At 37.0% G+C, this 21,695-nt stretch overlaps 1 protein-coding gene across 1 annotated transcript; it reads left to right on the forward strand.

The window, feature by feature from the left end:
- The first annotated feature begins 2,378 nt into the window (after window positions 1–2,378).
- TMEM179 (transmembrane protein 179) lies at window positions 2,379–15,074 on the forward strand. The gene is made up of 4 exons (XM_034418568.3): window positions 2,379–2,726; window positions 7,750–7,887; window positions 13,048–13,126; window positions 14,872–15,074. The coding sequence occupies exons 1-4, from the start codon at window positions 2,425–2,427 to the stop codon at window positions 15,049–15,051; spliced, it is 699 nt and encodes a 232-aa protein (XP_034274459.1). The 5' UTR covers window positions 2,379–2,424; the 3' UTR covers window positions 15,052–15,074.
- Window positions 15,075–21,695: the final 6,621 nt, after the last annotated feature.

Raw genomic sequence — 21,695 nt, forward strand, 5'->3', positions numbered from 1 at the left:
AGTGGACATATTTAGTCACTTTACTTCTTAGGACATTTTTCTTAAAAGTTTCTTAACCTTCTCAGACCACGAATTTGACTATGAAAAGCATACTGGAGACTGCACTCTAAAAAGAGGATGAGGCCAGCTGAAATATTAAATTTGTTTTAGTAAAATTAGATTAAATTCGTGAAAGATAATTAAAATGTTATTTTCTCAATCCTTCTTTGATTTGGGCAATTATGTACTGGATATATAAGAATCAATATTCGAATAAGACTTTTATATATATATATATATATATATATATATATATATATATATATATATATATATATATATATATACTTTTCTAGTCAGGTTTTTCCTACGTAACTCAAGATGTTTGTATTGCCATAGTTGGGTGATATATGGCAATACAAACATCTTGAGTTACGTAGGAAAAACCTGACTCCGAGGCTAGAAATTCGTCCCAAAAGAAAGTCCAAGTCACTTCCCTGCACCCACATGTCCATCACATGGTCCAATCAATGCACCGTCCTAACTGGAGATGCCTCCCAGTCACACCACTTCAGGTGCAGACCCAGATGTCCTTGACTCTCAGAAAAAGGAATGTTATTATGGCTAAATATCTCTACCACGCAAGGGCATGTACATAACATCTCTTGGGTCAAAAAGATCTTTGCATGATCAACAATGAAATGCTGCAGCTTGATCCTAGAAAACACACATTAGCTCTAAAATACATCAATAAAAATAGCTAGAAATACATATATCTTAAGAATAAATCTATATAAGTTTAATTCATGGCTATTAATGTCAACATATTTTTTCCAGTTCAGACTATAAAGTTTTACTTGAAGTCCCCATACTTCATGGGGAACATGACCAGAATCAGTTTTAATTTCAACAGTACCGTAGGGCAATGTGAAAGTCAGGACCATGGACAGAGGCATTCCTATAAGCAAGGGCACTGGTTGCAATCAGAATGGGGGAACTCTTCTTGGTGCTGATTAATGCTATTTACATTTTTGATCATGTATAAAATAGAGTTGTATTGCCGTGATTATTATGATAAAACTTGCCAAGAAAAACCAATTGTTTTTAAAAAGCACTGGAACCATTAGTTCCTGGCATGAAGCTGTTTTTTTTCCTATTCCTCTCCTTGCTGAAATAAACACAAAATACAACATAGCAGTTGAAGAAGATATCAAATCAATAGATGCTAAACACCCAAGGGATAGGGCCTCTCACACACTCAATGCCCCAGGCCTGCGTACACTACCAAATCTTTACTGCCTTATAAAAGGAGAGCAGGATTGGTAGAAACATATGGCAAGAGATGGTCCCTTGGGGAAAATCAATGCACTCCACAAGAATCTGATTGCTGATCAATTACAGAAAACCCTTTGAAGCAATTGGACCAATGTTGTTGGACCAATGACTGGTCCATGTTGGACAAATGATGTCTCACAATGTATTACACCACACCACACATGCAAACACACACACACACACACACACACACACAAACACACACAGAGGGAGGGAGGGAAGGAGGGAGGGAGGGAGAGAGAGAGGGGGGGAAGGAAATACATTGCCAATATGAGAACTGGGGTTCTTGTATAATTTATATTGTATAGAAGTTTGGGGTGTAACTTGAAATTAGAGGAATCCCTTTTAACCTAAAAGCACAGATATCATAAGGTATTATCCTCTTGTGTAAATAAATAAATGACATGAGAAAAGCACTACTACTGAGAAATGTAGTAGATTATAGTGCCCAGAGTTTCTATATAACTAAAGGTTCCTCACCCAATTATTGTTTCAACTAAGCACAATTACTTAGGAGTTAGAGAGACAGCTGTGTACATTTCTTTCAGCAAGATAAAGAACTCTGTGGCATATTAAAGAAAGTAAAAGTTTGGTCACTTACAGGAACACATCCACACACTTTTCTTGGCACAATGCACAAATCATTTGCCATGGTTGTGTTCCAAGAGGTCACCTTAACGTTATTTTCCCAGTCTACTCTACACATCAGGATTGTGGAGGAGGTTGCATGACTTGGGTATTTTTTGCACGCTCAGAGAATTAATTACTTGGATATTTTTTTTAAAAAAAACTGCATTGTGAAATAGTATTTCCGAGGTAAAACTGATATTCTAAAATTATTATTAGTTTACTCCCAAGGCCAGGCAACTCATCTCGAAGGCCCGAGGTTAGCCCCCAGCCCTATTTAGGCAAAGAGTTCAAACGTCCGTCAGGGAGAATGACACCCGGGAGAAACCAGATTTGGCAGGTGCCGCTCCCCTCCCCTCGGAGGCGCGGGGGTTGGGAGGGCAGTTGCGGGAAAAGGCGTGGGCGCGCTTCTCATTGCGCATCCTCGGGCTCGCTCCTTGCTTCTGGGCTGAAGGCGGTTGGGTCTGCGGCAGGCGGGCGATCATGGCGCTGAGCAATTTCCTCTTCGCTCAGTGCATCTGCTACTTCCTCGCCTTCCTTTTCAGCTTCATCGTGGTGGTGCCGCTATCGGAGAACAGCAACGACTTCCACGGCCGCTGCCTGCTCTTCACCGAGGGCATGTGGCTCAACGCTAACCTGACGGCCGAGCGGCAGCGCTTCACCGTGCAGGAGTGGGGACCCGAATCCGCCTGCCGGTTCAGCCTCTTCGCCGGCCTCCTCTCCCTTTTTCTCGCCGCAGTGCAGGCCTGGAGGACCCTCTTTTTCCTTTGCAAAGGCCACGAGGAGTAAGTGTTGGTCTTGCCTCCACCTGGCCCGGGAACCGAAGCGAACGGGGGTGCTGCTTATTGAGAGGTCGGGGGGGAAGGCGAAGAAGGGGATTGAAGAAGAAAGGGGAAAGATCTGCTCTTGGGGCCCCGCAGATGCAATGCCTGGGGCTCCGGAGGACAAATAGGATTTTTCAAAAGTTGATTTCCCTGGGGAGGGGGATTTCCGTTGTTCCTCTGGCCGGCTTGGTTCCTACAACACACTACTCAGAGATTAGCCACCCCTGTTTACAGTTCTTCATTGTGTTATCTCACAACGAAGTTGGGGCTAATCAAATAAACTATGGTTAAATAAACAATGACTAATCTGGATGGGAAGATTCTATAATATGGAGCTCTCCGACTGCAATGGACACTACCTCCCATAATATTGAACAACTCTTCATTTAGAGTAGTGTCTGTGAGAGGTATAATCCAGACAACTGGGGTAGGCATACCATTTTGGGACTTCATAAATCCAGCCAACTACTTGATGGTATCATTTATTTTATTTTTATTTTTTTTGGTGTATCTCTCTGCTGTCGTTTACTGGCCTTCCAGATTTTCACAGCCAGCTATGGTAAATCCAATCTGGAGAGTATCTTGATGGAAAGGGTAGCAGATACTCATTGTTTAATTGTTGTACAACTGTATAACTTGACCAAGTTCTTTGATTAATGGGATTTACTTTGAAGTGTGGCTGCATAAGATGATGACCTAATGTAGCAGGCAAGGTCATCCAAACAGATGGATAAAACATCTTAAAGCTATTTAAATATATATATTAAGTGTCCAAATCAATGTATAAATACAGATTTCTCTTAATTGAGACCAGGAATTGTATTGCTAAGCAACATAGTCATAAAGCATGATGTCATGTAACCACACCAACTTATAATGGCAGTGGTAGCAGTCCCAGTTGTCATTGATAGGTGAATCCCATGTGGTTTACAGTGTCCCTTGGTCATATGATATGCCTTTTGCAACCTCCTGATGGCTTCCCCATTGCCTTTACTTGTCAGATGCTGGTAGTGAAGTTTACAAATGAGTACAGGACATTATGACCCTTGCAATTGTGAGCCAGTTGTCAATTACCTGAATCACAATCATGTGATTGAGGGGATGCTGAGATAACACAGCTATGATGAATAGTCATACATTTGCCTTGTTCAGCGCCACCTTAACTTCAAACTTCAATTGCTGATTGTTCAATGAAGATTACCTGTAAAACCAGTAATAGAATAGATACATACCAAGAAGCTAAATAAATCAAAAACATTTGCATAACTAAAGATAAGTGATTAATGCTAGTTAGACCTTTCATTCCCCAGTTGGGTGCCCTATGGATGTATTAGATCAGGGATATCAAACTCGCGTTGTCACGGCGTCGTCACATGACGTATTGTGAATTTTTCCCCCTTCACTAAACCGGGCGTGGGCATAGCCAGTGCGTGACACATCCAGCCTATGGGCCATGAGTTTGACAGCCCTGTATTAGATGAATGAGATGCTGGACATTGTAGTACAATAGATCTGCAGATACAAGATTTTGGTTAATACTCGCAAAATTTTCCCAAAATTTCCATTGTACTGAATTAATCCCATCATATCTTGTGTTACTCTATTGCTATAAAAGTCAATCAGACCATTTAGAAAATTTATGTTGGCATTGTCTATTCAATGGAAAAGTAGGCGTGATTCCAGTCAGCTTCTTCAATGTGCTTTGTGCATAGTTCATTATTGTAATTTTATGTGACAGCTATTGAAGACCTACATCAATGGAAAATTTTTCCTCCATTCGGTCTAGCTTTTTTCTTACTAGCTCCATAACTCTAAAGATGTGACTGTTCTGTAATGGTATGGCTCTTTACTCTCCTAAATTTTCTAGTTCTGAGGATGTATATATGTGTTTTATATACTTCTTTTTACCAGAATTTCAGACCATCACTGTGCAGTTTTGAAATCACCTATGAATCTTGTCTTTACATATCTTTTCCATTCCAAGTAGAAAGCATTTTTTCCATATTGCCTAAATGAAGTATTTATTTTTATTTATTTATTAGTCCAATTTATATTCTGCCCTTCTCCGTAGACTCAGGGTGGCTTACAATGCATTATAGCAATAGCTGCATACTTTTTTTGTACATACCTGCTTATTAGGGCTTTCGCCTCCCCCCCCCAAAGCGGTGTTGTTCTATACAAAGTTGACTTATTGCCCCCACAATCCGGGTTCTCAATTTACCTACCTCGAAAGGATGGAAGGCTGAGTCAACCTTGAGCCTGGTGAGATTCGAACTTGCACTAATTGCAGGCAGCTGGCAGCTAAGTGCTAGCACTTAACAGCACTTTAGTCCGCTGCACCACCGAGGCTCTTTAGTATCAAAGAGTATCAAAGCTATAACATTTGAAAATAGAAGAAAATCTCACATCTCAGGCATGAAAGTTTCATCAGACATAAAGATTATGTTACGTTGCACTATGGAATTTTTCAAACCTTGTGAAGAATAAGAAAGAAATGAATATTTTTAAAGAGGAGATGTAATTTGGAGATAGTTTTATTTTTTTAAAATTAGCATCCAGATTAACCCAAAGCAGAATGATGAGCAGATGCTAAAACAGACAATATGTACTATTTTAGTGTGGGCTAAACAGACATGTTCAGCTAAGCAACCCAAGGCACATTTGTATAACAAATACTTTTTTGATCTCTGTGGAGATGTGTTTCTATATCATTTGCTGATATTATACTAAGAGGTTATTTAAGACTGCTTCATTATGACTTGATCAAAGAAAGGGGAGAGGAAGTTTTTGGTTTAGCAGATTTCATAAACATAAAATAAAATATCAGCATGTAAAATTATCTTAGGATCTGCTGCACCTGAGGATCAGAAACATTCTGGATGCTGCAATGATTCATATCAGTTCCAAAATGTCTGCAACTCATTAAAGCAGCTGCATTTTTCTATGTATCCCTGTGATGCATATTTTGTGCTTGTTTATTCATTCTAAAACAGCAAAATCCTGCAGCTAGGATTACTTTTTTCAATTGGTACAGACAATTCTGCATTTAAAATGGTCTACTGTAACAGGGACACAATGGCTCAGTGGCTAAGACGCTGAGCTTGTAGATTGAAAGGTCGGCAGTTCAGCGGTTCGAATCCCTAGTGCTGAGTATCAGGGTGAGCTCCTGTTACTTGTCCCAGCTTCTGCCAACCTAGCAGTTCGAAAGCAGGTAAAAAATGCCAAGTAGAAAAATAGGGACCACCTTTGGTGAGAAGGTAACAGCGTTCCGTGCACCTTTGGCATTTAGTCATGCCTGCCACATGACCACGGGGACATCTTTGGACACACTGGCTCCTTGGCTTTGAAACGGAGATGAGCACCACCCCCTAGAGTCCGGAATGACTAGCACATATGTGCGAGGGGAACCTTTACCTTTACTGTAATTTACATAGCTGACTACAAGGACTTTCATACAATCCCCATTAGACTTTAAGACACCATTCTCAAATCTGAAGCTCTGAACAGCCTAGAAATAATATTCAGACCTCCTCCTGTAATGCATTATAGCAGCAATGAATATGGTTTCCAAAATCTCTGAAACTTAACATCAGAACACCCTTTGAGATCAGCTGCAGCCAATCAGAAAGTCTATGCAGTGTTTCTACTCATGAGAAGATCAACTTTTTAGTTCTATCAAGAGAAGGTTAAAAAGACTTGCTTTTTTTTCAGAATCAGAAGGGGGACACTACATATCCCAAGAAAGAATTTTAAGTCCAAAGATGTTTCCCTTAAGGATTTAGGATTCCCCTCTCCAATGTGGAGGAATCCCCTCATGATGCGTTCATGAGAAAATTACTTTTCAGAGTACCATATCCTCTGTGGAGGTGTTTTCTGGAGAGACATGTCTAGTATACTATGAGGTCCACATTACATTCAGGGGATTATGTGTGGCATTTCATTTAAACAGTTTAGCACCAGCACTTACATTAAAAGCCAGTTGTCATCATATGAAAATATTCAGTTTTTAAACCAATTTCAGAAGTTTTCTGATGCTATTAATTTATTCAAAGTAATGCAGGTGATGAGAAACGTTAAGTTTTTGGCTATTGCATTCAGGCGGTAATGTTTGCAAGATAATATTTATAGTTACTTTTAAATACCAAACCCTTCTATTTGATCATACTTTTTTTTAGTTTTTCTTTCTGCTGGTCATTTAAATTATTCCTTATGGCTTGGCAAATGATTAGAACTATCTGGATAGAACCTTTCATGTATGTACATGTAACTGTTAACCCTTCTCCATGAGAGAATAATTAAAAATGTCATCTTCTACTGCAAACAAAAATAGGAATTATCATGTGAGGTTCTAGAGCAGGGGTCCCCAAACTTGGCGACTTTAAGACTTGTGGACTTCAACTCCCAAAATTCCCCAGCCAGCATGGGAGTTGAAGTCCACAAGTCTTAAAGTCGCCAAATTTGGAGATTCCTGTTCTATAGTCAATGCATGCTGGTGCTTATATAGATCAGTCTTAAATAGATTGTCTTCATTATGGTAGCGATAGGGAACAAATCCCATCCCAAAAGACTCAGACAGGAAGGACTGAAAGGAATCTGATCTGTCAATCTAGGTAGGGGGAGAGGCCATAAGAGCCTGGGAAAATCAAAGTCTGAAGAATTGATCGGGATCAGGAAAAAAAAATATCTTCTCAGGTGGGCATTCAAAAGAGAATGTGAAAAACTCAATGTTGTTTTTGTTTGTTGTATTCCATCCTGAGGAGGGAGATACCTTGTATTAATTGGCAAGTTAGAAAAATGACTCAAACCAGAGAAGGTTTGAAGAATCAGGCGGAAATAGACCTGTAGGGGAAGGTGGACCTAGATGTGGATTAGGTTCCTTTCCTTTGATTTGATTCCAGCATTGCATGTGGTTCAGAGTTATTGCTTGTGTTACCGATTAAATATGTTTTTTTTTCTTCTCCCCAATCTCCAATTTTCATTGCAGCTCTTTCTTTTATGCTTTCCTGAATCTTCTGATTAGTGCCTTCGTGGTTTTTGTCATCTTTATTGCCAGCACTATTGTGACTGTTGGGTTTAACATGTGGTGTGATGCTATTACTGAAAAAGGAAGCATGCCGAATAGGTGAGTATTGAACATGATACATTGGTGTAGAGAAATGGAAAATAGCACATACGTATATGCAGATAACAAAACAAGGAAAGCAAGTAAGGAACTTTATAATTTGGAGCTTTATTAAAGCAAGACTACTTACATAAGAGATTTAGCCTCTGTCATCATGTTCTTAGGGTCCAGGGTTCCTATTACATAGAAAAGGGTTACACAATTCTTTTTCAATTGATGGCTATAATTAAAAATAAATTATTTGTCTTCCATGATTCACAAAGTATGGTGGAACCAAAGCTGAGGAGACCTACTGCATGTAGCTAAAATATTAGAGTACCTATATCCAGCTAAAATGTAGAATTTACTACATCATATTTTATGATTGTGTGCCCTTTTGTTAGCTTTTAGAAAAAATGGTATAAATGATGGTAGTATATAAATAAGTGATTGAATTATGAATTACATATAATTTTCAGAACTTGGAGTTCTGCACCCCAATATAGCCAAATTCCATATAAAAAATTGGAGATGTATTAGGGTTATGCAAAATTTTGAAGGGCTGCTTTGTTTTTAATGATACTTACTGCACAGTATGGTATAGAATAGAATAGAATAGAACAGAACAGAACAGAATAGAATAGAATAGAATAGAATAACAGAGTTGGAAGGGACCTTGGAGGTTTTCTAGTCCAACCCCCTGCTTAGGCAGAAAACCCTACACCTCTTCAGACAAGTGTTTATCCAATCTCTTCTTAAAAACTTCCAATGTTGAAGCAACTTCTGGAGGCAAGTTGTTCCACTGATTAATTGTTCTAACCAGGGGTGAAATGCTCCCGGTTCGGACTGGCTCGGGCGAGTAGGTAGCGATGGCGGCGGGCAGTTCGGAGAACCGGTAGCAAAAATCCCTGCCCCCACCCCTGATGCCCAGCTGAGCCGTGCGATCATCAGAGGCTTTTTTTCTTTTAAATGCCTCTGTTGAGCCAAGCTCTGATGATCCAAGCTCTGGCGATCCCAGCTGAGTTCAGGCAACTCAGCTGGGATCGTCAGAGCCATTTAAAAGAAAAAAAAGTTTTTTTCTTTTAAATGGCTCTGACGATCCAAGCTCTGATGATCCCAGCTGAGTTGCCTGATCGGCAGAGGGTTTTTAAAAAGCATTTTTTTTTACATGGTTTTACATGTAAAAAATGGTTATAAAAGTCACATTACCCCCACCCCCACCACCAAGCCACGCCCACAGAACCGGTAGTAACAAATTTTAGATTTCACCACTGGTTCTAACTGTCAGGAAATTTCTCCTTAGTTCTAAATTGCTTCTCTCCTTGATTAGTTTCCACCCATTGCTTCTTGTCCTAACCTTAGCTGTTTTGGAGAATAGCTTGACTCCCTCTTCTTTGTGGCAGTCCCTGAGGTATTGGAACACTGCTATCATGTCACCCCTAGTCCTTCTTTTCATCAAACTTTTCATCAATGCCCAGTTCCTGCAACCGTTCTTCATATGTTTTAGCCTCCAGTCCCCTAATCATCTTTGTTGCTCTTCTCTGCACTCTTTCTAGTGTCTCAATATCTTTTTTACATCGTGGCAACCAAAACTGGATGCAGTATTCCAAGTGTGGCCTTACCAAGGCATTATAAAGTGGTATTAACACTTCACGTGATCTTGATTCTGTCCTTCTGTTTATGCAGCCTAGAACTGTGTTTGAAGCTGCTTTGCCATGCAGCATAGCTCCTTGGTTCTGAGGAGCAAAGCAACTGCTTTGCATTGCTTCAGGGCACTCCACCCCAACAGCTAAAGGAGGATACCCATGTATTCACAGAGTTCACTTCCAGTGTGCTACCAAAGCAATAGATAGCGGTTTGATATAATGAGTCTTATGTTTGTGACACATCATGGGGAATAGCATCATCCCTATTGAAGTACTACATTGAATGGCTGCCTGGCACAAGCCTAATATGCATAAAATCATTTGCTTGAGATGGGCAGCTGTAGAAATCAAATAAATCAATAAGAAAATTTGATAACTGTATAAATAAAAAGACCTCAGCATATCTTTCTGGAAAATCTTGGAGTGTGAAGTCATTGTACTCCAGAATGATAAAAGTTTTTCTTGCCATATTTAGAACACTGCAAATTATATGTAGCTGAGATCCGCTAGTTTCTTCTGAAATCTCAAAATGAATATAAGAACTTGAGAGATGAATATGGCCTTATGGTGAACAAAAATATTCACTGGGACTGCACTGAGTTAAGCTAAATGTATTCAGTTCTTTACACGACTGAATTGGCCTCAGGGAATTTCTACTGAAATCAGATGTGTGTAAAGTTCCATACTGCGCATTAAGTATATTCATATTAAATAAATATAGTCAATCACTATGGGATTAATTTGGAAAAGAGTATAAAATGATTAAATGACTGTGTGTGATTTAATAGAAATCTTGTGAATAATAAATACAGTATGTAGTGAGATTTTATGTCTTATAATGATTAAAGCACTGATTTTACATTTTGCTTTGCCATAAGTTGTATATGCCATTAGTGAATGTTTTATTTAGGACTGCCATGATTATTTGAATATTTAGCTAAAATATTCTCTCAGGTTTTTTTTTTTTAAATCTAACAAGCTAATCAAATATTTAGATAAGCCTACAAGGTGATTGACAGTATTAGAAAGATAAGAAAGAGAGATGACTTCGGGAATCTCAAACCCTATGATTTGCCAAGTAAAAATCCAAGATACTTATTAAAAATGAAAACAGAAAGCCATCTATATGCAGACTTTATTTTTGATTGAATTTTGCCAGGATCATTGGAAATAAAACATGCAAATATTAACTTCTTCTGAAGATCAACAGCTTCTTTTCATCATGGTTGAAAGTCCCTGGCATGATGCCAAAGAGGGCGTTTTCATATGGGTGGGATGATTGGAGAGATAATACAAAGGACTTGTGTATGGATTTTAAATTTAGAATCTGGAGACTTTTTTTGTTGATGCAATACATATAAACATGATATACTTATGTTTTTGGAAACAAGGCTTGTGTGGCTTTTAAATTGTACAGTACTTAGAAATCCTAGGCCCTTATAAAAATCAGCTATGGAGAATATTGGAGGGTAGAGGTAAAGTTTCTGTGTTGTATAGTATGTGGCCAATGAAATAGTATGCATTGACTTGGAAAAGTCAAAAACTACAACATGGATCATGACCCCAACCCTGTCCTTCTGCACTTCCCTCCAATAGATATCCATGCACAGACCAATGATATAATATCCTGTGTTGGGTGGTAATGTCATTGATGGGCTATCATGAACCAGCATCCCTGCAATGCCAAAATAGTAGAGAGAAAATAGTAGCTGCAGCTGATAGGATTATTAAAATTTATTTCTGACATAGCAATGAGCATTTGGTTCATTGTTGTCTCTACTGACTGGCAGCAATTTCCAAAGTCCCAGATCAAGGCTGTTTTTCACCCTGAGATTTTTCTGTGCAAATCACTTGGCCACTGAGGCTTGACCTCTCAGTACAGTTTGTACATAATCTCTTAAATAAATGCTTCAATTATAGGAAGACTATAATGGATCCTGTGCACTGAAAATGCAATATATTATTTCTGGAAATATCTTATTCTTTTATTGATTTAACAATGCCTAATTATAATTAGGTAGATTACCAATTGGTGCATTATTAGCAGTCCTTGATCTGGTGGTCTTGTTAATTTTGCCCATTCCTGACAAGTTTCTGTAAAAAATAAGTTTTATTTGAACTTATTTACTCAGTTTATTTATTATAATTATACAATATTATAAACCTATGGCACATGTGCCACATGTGGCACATGGAGCCATATCAGTGGGCACATGAGTATTGCCCTAGCTCAGCTCTGGCGCGCATGCGCACACAGGCCAGCTAATTTTCGGGCCCTCCGGGCCCACCAGAAGTCGGGAAACAGGCTGTTTTCGGCCTCTGGAGGGCCTCCGTGTGTGTGTGGGGGGGGAGGGGAAGGCACATTTTTTTGCTCTCCCCAAGCTCCAGAGCCTTTCTAGGAGCCTGGTAGGCCCAGGGAAGTTGGCAAATGGGCCATTTCCGGCCTCTGGAGGACCTCCAGGGAGGATGGGGAAGGCCATGTTCGCTTTCCCCAGGTTCCAAGAAAGCCTCTGGAGCCTGGGGAGGGCGAAAAACAGGCCTACCAGGCCCACCATGCCATGCGGGGGGGGTGGGGGGGGTCATGCACACATGCGTGGGGGGGTCACACATGAGGGGGTAGGGGGCATTGAATTATGGGTGGGGGCACGCACGCACGTGACCCCTCCGCGCTCTTCCCACTTTTGGCACATGATGGCAAAAAGGTTAGTCATCACTGTTTTATACTTACTCTTTGCTGAATTTCTCCTATAGAGGAACATTCATATGAAGAAGAACCTTAAAAGGCATCTTGCAGCTTTACAGCGAAGTTTCATCTAGTCTTTCATTGTGCCTGAGACAATGAAAGATTAGTCACCAGATGAAACTGTTCCAGATGACCACATTAGAATTTTTGCACAGAAACAGGGAATTAACAAAACAGAAAGTTCTGAACAAGGTTTTCCTTCCATGGTTTATATGCAGTGACAGGCTGCTGTGCCACTGAGTCTTCAAAAAAATAATAATTCCCATAATATGAGTCTTTTGCAACGGCTTAACTGGCTATGTGACCCCTTTTTAAAGAACATATAAGGAGAGGTCCTGGCAAAGTAAGAATGTAGTTTGAGATGACACCAATTCAGCTGAAAACCTTCATCAGCTTGTCTCGTTTTATAATCTTCAGGAAAGTGGCCAGAATGGGAATAGTTGACAAAATGTTGGAGAAGACATTGACATGTTGACCTTTTTCTCTATTATTTCTTGTCTGCAATAAAACTACAATGAGTTATGACTGGTTCATGAAACACTTGAGAGAGATTGTAATACAAAAGTTTATCTGTGTTTCAAAGACAGCCACAAGATTGTGTGATAATAGGACATATCAACAGTTGTCATGTACTTCGTGAATGTGGTATGCGTGTTTGACAGAGAAGCAGTGTATGCGAGAGTGATTTAGCGAGTTAGTGATATAGAGGATGGATTCTATGAAAGATAATTTATAACTATTGAATTACTTTTCCTTCCCTTCTCTTTCATCCAAAATGCCTTCTCCTTTTAGTTGTGAAGAATTACAAGATATAGATCTTGAGCTGAATTTAGAAAACTCATCATTCTATGACCAGTTTGCCATCACACAGGTAAGTTAAGCCTTTTTGTTCACAGAACTTTGGAGAGACTTCAAATGTCATGAAATGTCCTCTGCATACTAAAATAGCACCATCCTTACTTAATGCTATTTAGAATCAGTTCACAAATGTTACACTCAGCATTGTTTCAATCTGCACTGGATGATTTGCATTGTATTTCATCTGAAACAATATTTCTGTCTGTAATCATAGATCTGACATGGTTCATTCACATAAACTAGTTGAGCTTGAGCATATCCAAAGTTGAATTAAGATGGAAAAAATGGTAGAAGCCAAATTCTGGGAGAGATGGTTGGACATTATGCAGAAGAGAAAATTAAGGGACAGATGTTATTACCATCTGTCAACTTTGGAAGATGGAACACATTAGAGCTTTATTACTTTGGAGAAGACAATTGGAACCAGTGGATAGAAATTGTAAGGAAGCTAATTTTGACTAAATACTGAGAGAAGCTTCCTAACAATGAGCAATTTAACAGTGGAACTTGGAAGATGATAGCCTCTACTTCATTACATATATTGAAGAAGAAGCTGCGTAGATATCCAGCAGCTGTAGTTGCAGGCTCTATGTTAAACAGAGAATTGGAATTGATAATCTCTAATTAGTTTTCCAGCTCTGTGATTCTGTGAATTTTGTGGTCATGAAATTATGGAAATGCCTATTTTAGCTCACCCTAAGATGATAGCATAGTTATTTTTATTTGGAAGCTGCACACCCAGACATAAATATGGTAAGAATAAATCTTCAAGAAAAAGACAAGTTTCTATTTATTTGCACCCTTAGTCTCTTACAAGGAATACTGTTATGTGTATTGGTTCTTAGATGACATTCTTGAGATTTATAGGAAAGGCAAGATTGTGATGGAGCACAAAGGACTAAACTAAGAAATATAAAGGCTGAATATGTGATATCAACCTGGACTGGATTCCTTTTAGTAATGTAAGAGATGGGCCGCTGTTCTCTGAGATGTTATAGAAAGTGGGTCATTCAGAAAGTTGGAATAGAACTTGATGGCTACATACAGTAATTTTCAGATGTTTCATTAACTGTAGTCAAGCATAATATAGAGAATTCTAGAGGCATATCCTGGTAATACTCAATGACTATACCTCACAGGCCTCACTATTGCTCTTCATCAGTTGACTGTATTATTTAAAATGTATATATCAATTTTCTATAGTTGCAGTTGAACTGCAAGCATGATAAAAATGCATGGGTATTGTTTGGATACTTTAAAAGCTTTGCTTTCAATATAATAATTATCTATAAATATCTAATTGAACATTTGCTGAAAAATTCATTCTCATACAATTTTGAGATCTCTGGGGTTAGGAAAATAGACTTACTGTAATGCAATTTTTAAGATGTTACAGATTTTTTTTTAAAAAAATCTAGAGTCAAAACTCACATTAATGTTGTTTGTTTGAATTAAGCGTAACATATTGTATCAACTCAGCCATTAGTTTTGATAAATTGTAGGCTACGGATATGTGAATAGAGAAAATCTTCAACATTAACTATTATTCGGCCGAAGACTCTTGGGGAAAATGTACTGATTACACATTGTATTAGATTCACTTTCCCCAATATGGTGATCTACAGGTATTTTGGGACTGTAATTCCAATAATTTAGGGATTGTAGGAGTTAACAGTTTTAGAGGGTATAGTTTTTGGAAAGGCATACATTTATATTTTTAAAGTATTCTCATCATCTCTTTCTCTTTTTTGTTTCTAGTTTGGCCTCTGGGCTGCCTGGCTGACTTGGTTAGGAATTACAATATTGGCCTTTTTGAAGGTTTATCATAATTATCGGCAGGAGGACCTCTTGGATAGCCTGATTCATGAGAAGGAATTTTTGTTGGGACGATCTTCATCACGAACTTCTTTTCAGGAAGAGAAAAGTGGCATAATCTAATATCTAATAAACCTCACTGCATAGCAGGTTGTAGATTGTATATTATGGGCCTTAGCTGGAGGTAAAGATAGAAATTGAATTGGCATGCCTAGAAAACCTTTAAGGAGAAAAATGGAACCTGGAATTTAGCATTCTGTTAAATAGATATTGTCCATAGAATATCCCTGTTCAAATATAACTATAGCTCTCACAGTTACCTGAATCACAATTTATGCTTCCTTTAATTGTTCAGCGCTTTGTGATTTTTCAACCATGTGTGCAAGTTCTTTCTATTGAATAACCAGTGATATCAAATCAATTTCTCAGGATTAATTTAGGAAAACTAATTCACACGGGCAAACAATGATATGATGCTGCAAGTAGATATGTCATATATGCTTAAACTAAGTATTAGACTGCCATTTGTGTAGATTTGTTTACTTACCTAAAGTTGCCATTCCTGTGAGTTTTTTTTAGATGTTTGAAGACATAATTTTGATCCATCTGCTTAGCTGAACTCCACTTTCTTTCAGAAATGACGTTCTGCATGATATGAACAATCCACATTGATATCTAATCATGTATTTATCCAAATGATGTGACTTTTCCTCTTAAAGTAGGGTGGAAATGGAAGTCAATGATTGGGTATCTATTAAATATAATGTTGAAAGGAGGGATTTTATGTTTCCATGATATAGCTAAAATCCATGGAATAGGTAAAATCCATGGGAATTTACACACTCATGTTAAGTATATACCTCAGTAGGAGTTGGCCATATGGCTTGGACAAAATTATTTGTGGCCACTGGTGCTCGCTCTCTCTCTCTCTCTCTCTCTCTCTCTCTCTCTCTCTCTCTCTCTCTCTCTTTCCATAATTTCAATGAATAAGCCTTAGATGTTGTCTTTTGGCTTCTATGACAAAATCTTAATTAAGAAAAACAAGATAAATGAACACTTATTTTTTTAACACAGCTATGTGCCAAACCGTATATATCTGATGCATGTGGAGCGGGTGGGGAGAGCTTCTGCTGATGTAGTCTGAAACCATGATATGTATGATTTAGCTTCCATCAATTGACACCACAATTATGAGAACAATAGCAATTGTGGTTCAGTATTGAAAATATGGCACTTAATTTTAGCCCATTAAGTATAGCACTTAATGATATTAATATTTCAATTGTGCATTGGAACACTGAAACTATTCAAGCATACTATTAGCTGCTTATCATGTGACTCAAAAGTTCTAGTCTTCTACAGATAATATTATCTTGATTATTTAAGGTTAAACTGAAACAACATTATCTTGGTTATTTAAGGTTAAACCGAAAATATTTCAGAATCGGCATCTAAAAATGTGATGTCGCAGATTTGCCAGTTAATTTGTTACACTTATTTGTTACACTTATTTATTATTTAACGCAACATTTCCAATGCTTCTGAATATGCAGCAGCAATGGTCTGTGTGAAGTTGCAGATTTGAATTTTGCCTTTTTTTAGTTTCAAGTTTCATTTTGAAAAGTTGACAAACAATGTCCTGCTGGTACATGTTCTTATATTATTATAATGAGGTAGACGACTTGCTGTAAGGAATAATCCTAGTATACTCTCCAGATCTCCTCAAGGAATTGCAGACTGCACTCTTGCTTAGCTTCAACTTTGAGGTTGGCACGGGAAAGATATTATTATTGCTTAGTAAAATATAGTGACAATATATATAGTGATAGTTGACAACATCTCTTGTAAGCAATTAATATATCTTGCTTGCTTCTTCATATATGGAACTAGCATTTATGCTATAAATTGTTAATTATATATTCCACTGTACTAGTGTTCATTTTTGATGTTGCTATCTTAAATCTGTGCGTGTAATATACAGTATTGAGTGCAACTACCCAAATCTATAAAATAAGCATCTAAATTATTGGGCAGTTGCTTCCTGGTTGAATTAGAAGAATTTCTTTTAATTAAACTACTGTGGTGGCAATCCAGGGCATATCTTTTTCAACACCATTTTCAAAACCTGTACAGGCATAATACTCTTCCATGGTTAGTGTTATATTTTGCAGTATAAACCCTGACCAAGTCATCTTTCTAATATAACTTGAAAAATAAATTGTGCCCTTGAAAGGGATCCTATGGAATTTACATAGAATTTACATGGAATTTAAAAGCAGAGGCAAGAAAATTATACTATAGCTTGAAGTGAATTATAATTTTACATAAAAGTTGGTGCAATGTTCCCATGTTCCAAGAGGCAAAACAATTTAGTCTGCATTATCGATGGATAGTTACAGCTATTTTTTGACAAATAAGAATCAATTTGTGGAGTAATTCATCAGCTTATTCTGGTATCTCTTTGAAGTTACTTATTTGATAATCTGAATGTCAGTCCCAAAGGTATTTTTATTTTAAAAAACAAAACATTTTCAATGGGGCTCTCTTCCAAGGAATTATAAGTAGGGATTTTAACTACTTAGTTCCAAAGCTTTAATGAGAGTAATAATACAATAAACCTGCTTTTTTCCTACACCTTTAATAAATGTAGTCTTACACAGTGATGCTTTTATTATTTATTTCAAGATGAAATCAAAACCCTCTCATAATGCAGGAATTTATCTTGTTCTTGGCTTCTTAAAGCTTTAGAGTTTACTCCAACAAATTGAAGACTTTTAATGATGAATTAATATATTTGTTGCTTTTGTGTAATATAGGATCATTTCACATAGGTAGAGATAGTGCTGGCTGACAATTGTGGACCCATCACATCAGGATATTAGTCATTGGAGAAGACATGTGTTATCAATCTTCTTAATAGAAATGATTGCCAAGAGAAATACAGACTTGAGTGGTGGGATAATTTGTTTGATCTTCATGAGAATGGGCATATGTCTCTGGAGACACTTGTTCTTGGTCATTTTTGCAGTATTGCAGCTACATTGGATTGAGATGCTTCCCTTTTTTATAATGTTGCGGGGGTGACATTTCTTAAAAAATGAAATTGTTTTCTGAATCAATCATTGATGTTAATTTTATATTATATTATATTATATTATTATTATTATTTTTGTTTTACTGCACTTTGCTATTCAAATTCCATTTTGACTCTGAGGGCTTACAATCTTACCGCATAGTAGAAGGTTGGATTCTTGTCCTTACATTATAGTTGTTTTCCAAATGTCTTTTGAAAAAAATAGATTGGATGCTGCTCAGTGAATACATTTTCTGAGAAGTATCTTGTGAATAATCTTATATTATTTAATTTGAGAATTTAAAACAATGCCAGTGATCTCCATATGAAACAGTACAGTCAGTTATAATGGAACAATGCATGTGGTCAACCACACCTTCATAGCTATCCTAAAAATGTTTTGGTTAGCTAAGGATGGATTTTTGAAACAGAAACCACTCATTAATACAGAAAAATTAGATCTGAGCACCAATCATTAATCACTGAAATTGCCAAACTAATATTCTACTGCCTTGTCAGAATTTGACATTATTCCAAATTTTAACACCCATCTAGGTATAAGGTTAGGACAGAATAAAAAAATATAACCAAACGCTGCATAAGTGGAACTTTTCATCTCATCGATTTGTGTCCTCAAATTTGAATTCTGAGCTTCTAAACACATTAAAATGTACCAGGTCAACAGATGAAATTCAAAATAAAATAAAATGAAATTGAAAATATATCTTTTGCATTTGTTTTGTACTTTATGAAAGTGCATATACGTCTGGCTGATTTCCATTGTGTTTTGGAGTCTGTTTATTCAGGCATGAATAGCATGCAAATATTAGAATAATTTGAAATTTTAACAATACTGATGATGTTTATTTCTTTTAGAACTGTTTTTTTTTTTACATGCAGCCAATTCTATATTGCAATGCTTCATGAATATCAAGCAAAGCTGAAATTTAAAGATCCATTACTTTTCTCATGTGAATGGCTGACCTATTTATGTTGGCTTTTGGGGGGGGGCGGATTTAGGTGGCCTAGACAGCATTGTACTGTAGTGTTGTATACTCTTCTTGTTGTTGTTTAATGAATGTGTTTTATATCAACTGCTTTTGCTTCCCTTTGGAGAGCATACTGAGCTTCTGATACAGTGCCATGCATAAATAAATGGTCGTAAAATTTAGTGTATTTTGGCATGTTATTTCAGAAGAATTGAATAAGCATGTTTATAAATCAAATTATATTTTTCTCAAGATAGATTTTCTTCTCATCTTTAGAAGGAATCATAATTGGATTGTATTTATCAATTTTTAAGGCTGCTGCTGAGTTTGATATCTACCACTCTTTGAATATACTTCTTTTCCAAGCTGTGGTGCAAAATAACACAACAACAATATCTATCCCACCTAATTGGCTGTTGTGTTACATTTCTAGTTTTTTACTTTGGAACTAAAATACTTCCTTTAATATTTCTCCATTTCTGGTTTGATTTCTAGATCACCAAAATTATATTATTTTATGTGATATGGAAGGAGTGAATATGTATGTTATAAGATTTTAAATTATAACATTTTAAATCATGTTTGATGCTTAGCCTCCCCCTTGTTCCTTTATTTTGGAGTAGTATCACAGTGTTCATCAAAGATCTTTTAATGAAGATAAGGACAATTCATGATCAGAATCAACGTGATAACAGTCCAGTTTGACTGTATGAAAAATAACATTAATTAAAATGAACTTAGCACTGCTGGATTCATTGCTTAAATGTAATCAAGAAGCATCTGTCAAAATAAAAATGCTGCTAGCCTATATAACAAATTAAATTGATTTTAATTATTATGTTTATGAAAATAGTGTCTTTTACACATGCAGGCACATTGTGTCTATACATAAACAAAGAAAGTGTCTTAGAATCAATGCTTTTCCTTGAATTTTTTTTGTTTTACCCTATTCTATAGGAGCTTTCAGAAGGAAAATTAGCCAAGACAAAAACAACTAAAGAGGATACAAAATGAAATAGCCTAACTAGTGGGCCCCCTTTCCTTTTTAATGGCTTCAAACTCTTCCAATTTCATTCATTCAGAAAGATGTGACAAACAGGATCAACCATTCCAGGGCTATTTTCAGAGATTTTAGGAGCTTTTTACTATCCCTATAATAAAATCACAACCATCATCATTGGGGGATTGAGAGAAAAGTAGATAAAGATAAAACTTGGCAATGGTTTACAACTGGAACATTAAAAAGCTAATTAGCATTAAAATTTAATTAACATTAAAAAATTAAAAAGTGAATACTGAGATAATATAATAAAAACACGAACAGAATACTGGCAGGAAAAATCATTACATGATCAACATCTGCAACAGATCGAGGGGAAAGTGGATAAAGATAAAACCTGGCAATTGTTTACAACTGGAACATTAGAAAAGAAACTGAAGGCTTGTTTGCATTAGTTTTTGAAGCGCAAGCCATTCAAACTAAGGCAATCAGGCCAGAATTGAAAAAATAATGATTCAAAGTGCAGATTCTGCAAAGAAGCACAAAAAGAAGATCCCACCAACTGATCATAAATAATAACATAAATGAGTTGCCAAAATGATTCACTGGAGCATCTTTAAAAATTGTCATGAACCAGTAATGTAAAATTGGTGGAAACATATAGTTGAAAAAGTAGTAAAAAAAAAATAAGCACGTGAAAATATTGTGGAATTTTTGAATATAGACCGATAAAGTTTTGGCTCAAAGCATAACAGATATAACTGTTGTTGAAAAGAAGAAAGTGCAGAAAATTGATTTGGCAACCTCATGAGATAGAATAGAGGACAAAGAATTGGAGATTACATAGTTTTAGGATCTGAAAATTGAAATTGAAAGATTATGGCATAAACTGGCCATGGCGATCCTAATGATTATTGGCACTCTGGGTGTCATACCCCCCCAAAAATCTTGGATGGCACTTAGAAAATCTGAATATTGACAAAATTTCTACTTGTCATTTGCAAAAGGCCATATTGCTTGGATCCCACATGTACCGCAAAGTAGTATATGGCTAGTACTGTACGTAAGAAAACTAGCAGGAAAAACAACAAGATCTGGCAATGGCTAAGACCAGGATGGTTGAAGAAAGAGATAGAGGAGTGAATCCTGGCTGCATAAGACCAAGCCTAAAGAACAAATGCATACAAAGTCAGAATTGAATAGACGGCACAGATAGCAAGTGCTTTCTGCAAAGAAGCTGAAGAAACAGGGCAGCTGCTGCAAAGAAATCTCACAGACAAACAATAAGATGAGAAAGTAGCAACAGTGGTGCTTTGGTGTATCTACAAGAAATACCATTTGCCCAGAATCAAGAAATAGTCAAAGTAATAGAAAATGAAAAAAAGTTGTTGGACTTTAGAATTCAAACATCTGCCATGCAACATAATCAAGATGATTAGGGGACTGGAGGCTAAAACATACGATGAAGAAGTTTCAGGAACTGGGCATGGCTAGTCTAGTGAAGAGAAGGACCAGGGGAGACATGATAGCCATGTTCCAATACTTGAGGGGCTACCATAGAGAGGAGGGGGTCAACCTGTTTTCCAAAGCATCTGAAAGCCAGACAAGGAATAACAGATGGAAACTGAACAAGGAGAGATTAACCTGGAAATGAGAAATTTTCTGACAGTGAGAACAATCAACCAACGGAACAGCTTGCCTTCGG

The sequence above is a fragment of the Pantherophis guttatus genome, chromosome 1 (genome assembly GCF_059756535.1).
Source record: "Pantherophis guttatus breed Tessera chromosome 1, ASM5975653v1, whole genome shotgun sequence".
NCBI lineage: Eukaryota > Metazoa > Chordata > Lepidosauria > Squamata > Colubridae > Pantherophis > Pantherophis guttatus.